General features: G+C 46.5%; 2 protein-coding genes across 2 annotated transcripts; both read left to right on the top strand.

The window, feature by feature from the left end:
- Positions 1 to 861: 861 nt before the first annotated feature.
- On the top strand, positions 862 to 1,650 carry LOC134202507 (uncharacterized; the record flags this gene model as incomplete). Its single annotated transcript, XM_062677508.1, has 1 exon — positions 862 to 1,650. A coding segment is annotated over one exon (789 nt), but the record flags the coding sequence as incomplete, so codon positions are not given.
- Positions 1,651 to 2,312: 662 nt separating this feature from the next.
- Positions 2,313 to 3,038, top strand: LOC134202506 (uncharacterized). The gene is made up of 2 exons (XM_062677507.1): positions 2,313 to 2,450; positions 2,526 to 3,038. Exons 1-2 carry the CDS (start codon positions 2,313 to 2,315, stop codon positions 3,036 to 3,038), a joined length of 651 nt encoding a protein of 216 aa, XP_062533491.1.
- Positions 3,039 to 3,281: the final 243 nt, after the last annotated feature.

The following is a 3,281-nucleotide window of genomic DNA, read 5'->3' as shown; positions in this document are numbered from 1 at the left end:
AAGTCGTTCACAAATTAATTATCCTGGAAAATAATTCTCCGGCAGTTTGTTTAAGAAATCTTCCGAAATATTTTCAAAGAACTCCTTTACAAATTCCTGTCATCTCCCCGGCAATTCCCATTCAAACTTTAAAAGAATTTTTTCAAGAATTCACCCAGAAAATCCTACAGGATTGACCGTAAATTTCCTGAAATACTCCTCCGACACATCATAAGGAAATTACTTTGGAAATTTTCCCTATTTTTTCTTCAAAGACTTCTTTAGAAATTCTACAAGAAGTCTCTCAAAAATACCTACAAGAATATCCGTAAAACATCTTTCAATGACTCTTTCAGAAATATCTCTATATGTTTCCTTGGAAGGTTCTCTAGAAAATTCAACAAGGAACTGCTCCGGGAAATTCCTTTTTCATGAATATCCCAAGCTGTTCATAAAAGATTTTGATGATCAATGCATAGAGGATTTTTTTGAAGAAATACGCAAAGGAATTCCCGTTTCGAAGCTCAGAAGATTTTTTTATAAAAACTCTAGAATGAATTTCGTGTGGATTTCGCGATTTCCCGATTCTCGATTCTCTCGTTCTAGAAGCCAGGCCGCGACGTATAAGGTGCTAGTAGCAAAGCTGTCCGAGGTACAGCAGTCTTTCAACGATATTTGGAGCTTCGTTGAAGATTGTCCCGAGGATGCTACCCTTAACCGGTTCGTTTAGAAAGGCTAGACGACTTGCGTGAGAAGTTCTCCGAGTACCTTATCGAGGTCAAAACGCACGACAAACATGACGATAAGACGAATCCCTTGACAAAGGAACGGCAGGAGTTCAGCGAACGCTTCTAGCAAGCGAAAGCGTTTTTGTTGGACCAGGTCAAGCTGAAGCAAGAGCCAGTGGACTTGAATCAGACCAATGCGACTGGTCTCGGGAATCTTGATCATCTCAAGTTACCGCAGATCAAGCTCCAAACTTTTGGTGGAAACGTGGAAGAGTGGCTTAGTTTCCGCGATCTCTTTTCGTCCTTGATCCATGGCAAGGCGGATCTCCTTGAGGTAGAAAAATTCTACTACCTCAAGGGGTGTCTACAAGGGGAACCGAAGAATTTGATTGATTCTCTCCCGATCACCAGTGCCAACTACAATATCGCTTGGGATCTCCTACTCAAGCGGTACGACAACAACAAGAATCTGAAAAAGCTGCAAGTGCAAGCGCTGTTCAAACTTCCCTGTTTGACGAAGGAGTCCTCTTCTGATCTGCACACACTCGTCGACGGCTTCGAGAGAATAGTTCAGACCTTGGACAATATAGTTCAACCCGCGGATTATCGGGATTTGCTGTTGGTTAATATGCTCACTACACGCTTGGATCCGGTTACGCGTCGTGGATGGGAGGAGTTTTCGTCCACCAAACAACAAGATACGGTGGAGAAGTTGAGCGATTACCTTCAGCGTCGCATTCGTATGCTGGAGTCTCTTCCAGTGAAGGCAGCGGAATCGAGAAGCACTCCCCAGTGGCAACAAGCAGGCAAACCCAAGGCAACCTCCATGAAGAGCAGCTACAGCACTACTCAGGTAGTAGTAGGACGATGCATAGTATGTGGCGCTAGTCACTTGCTGTTCCAGTGCAGCGTATTCCAAGCGATGCCCCAGTTCGAAAGGTAAGGAGTCCTCAGAAACCATTCGCTGTGCCGGAACTGCTTCAAACTTGGACATCACGCAAAGGAGTATCAGTCCAAATTCTCCTGTCGCTTCTGCCAAGGTCACCATTATTCGCTGGTTTGCTTCAGGCATGGTAAGGACAGTTCATCGAAGCCAGCGTTGAATACGAAGGCTACGAAATCCACCGCTCCGAGAGAAGTTCGCAATTCTACGGAACGAGCTACTTCGCGTGCCAATTCAAGCATTAACCCTAATGTACCCGATCCCCAAGTATCGAATATGGCGCCTTCAGACACGGTTGTGGGACATGGATCTACTTGACAAGCAAAGGTACTGCTGGTGACTGCTGTTGTTATTGTTGAAGACAACAGTGGCCATCGCTATCCAGCTCACGCTCTTCGAGACTCTGGATCAGAGAGCAATTTCGTAACAGAAGGACTCAGTAAACGGATGAAAGTCAGACACAGCAAGGTGGACGTCAAGATCTCTGGAATAGGCCAAGCGTTTCACCGCGATCGACGGGGTTCTCTCACCGCATGAGTTTCCTCGTTCTACCGAAGATGACCATCAACCTGCCAACTTCATCGATCAACATCGAGTAGTGGAACGTACCAGATGGAATCGAATTGGCCGATCCATCGTTCAATGTGTGCATGGGTGTAGACATGGTTCGGGAAATTGAATCATTTTTTCATTTCTTAAGAAGCGAGCGGCAGATTTCGTTGGGAGAGCGACTGCCGGCCCTTAATGAGTCCGTTTTCGGTTGGGTCGTATGTGGAGGAGCAGCGTTTTCCAACCAATCGGTGAACATCAGCTGCAACGTGTCGGCTTCAGAAGGCCTATAAGAATTAGTAGTCCGATTTTGGTCCTGCGAGGAGGTCGGAGTTACCGAAAACTATTCGCCGCAAGAAGCACGTTGTGAGGAGCACTTCGTTCGAACGGTCCGACGTGGAGAGGACGGCCGTTATACAGTTTCGTGTCCGAAGGATGAAGACGTGTTGAATCAAATTGGCGAGTCAAGGGGCATCGCAGCTCGTTGTCTTCAAAGCACGCAGCGCAGGTTATCGAAGGATGCTGAGCTCCGTGGCCAATACTGCTTTTTAATGGAGGAGTATCTTCAACTCGGTCACATGACAAAGATTACGCAAATTCAACCGAAACGCTGTTATCTACCACACCATCCGGTAATTAAGGAAGCCAGTACCACTACCAAGGTTCGAGTTGTGATCAACGTTTCAAGCACTGCTAGTGGGACCCATCATACAAGACGATTTCGATCGATCATCATGCGGAGTCGGACGAAACAAGTGATGCTTGTGACGGACGTCGAGAAAATGTTTCGACAAGTCCTGGTTTGTGAGGAAGACAGTCCCTTGCAATCCATCTTGTGACGCTCATCACCGGAGGAGGAAATTAGCGCGTTTCAGCTGAATACTGTCACGTACGGCATGAAACCAGCACCCTGTTTGGCTACAAGGGTTTTGAAGCAGCTCTCAGGTGACGAAGAAGGAAAGGCTTCCGCTCTCTGCCAAGACAGTACGGGAGGACATGTACATGGACAATGTAATAACGGGAACAAACGAGGTGGACGAAGTGGTGGATTTGAGAAAGCAGTTGCAAGATCTGGATTTGAG

The sequence above is a fragment of the Armigeres subalbatus genome, unplaced genomic scaffold, assembly GCF_024139115.2.
Source record: "Armigeres subalbatus isolate Guangzhou_Male unplaced genomic scaffold, GZ_Asu_2 Contig1247, whole genome shotgun sequence".
In the NCBI taxonomy this organism is placed as follows: domain Eukaryota; kingdom Metazoa; phylum Arthropoda; class Insecta; order Diptera; family Culicidae; genus Armigeres; species Armigeres subalbatus.
The sequence above is the reverse complement of the archived record's forward strand: the minus strand, read 5'-3'. Positions and strand labels throughout refer to the sequence as shown.

What these genes read in the sequence shown, in the direction of transcription:
- LOC134202506 (XM_062677507.1), top strand. Translation starts at nt 2,313, where the DNA reads ATGGTTCGGGAAATTGAATCATTTTTTCATTTCTTAAGAAGCGAGCGG. An exon ending in CAGCGTTTTCCAACCAATCG is followed by an intron (nt 2,451 to 2,525) that starts GTGAACATCAGC and finishes TCCTGCGAGGAG; the next exon opens with GTCGGAGTTACCGAAAACTA.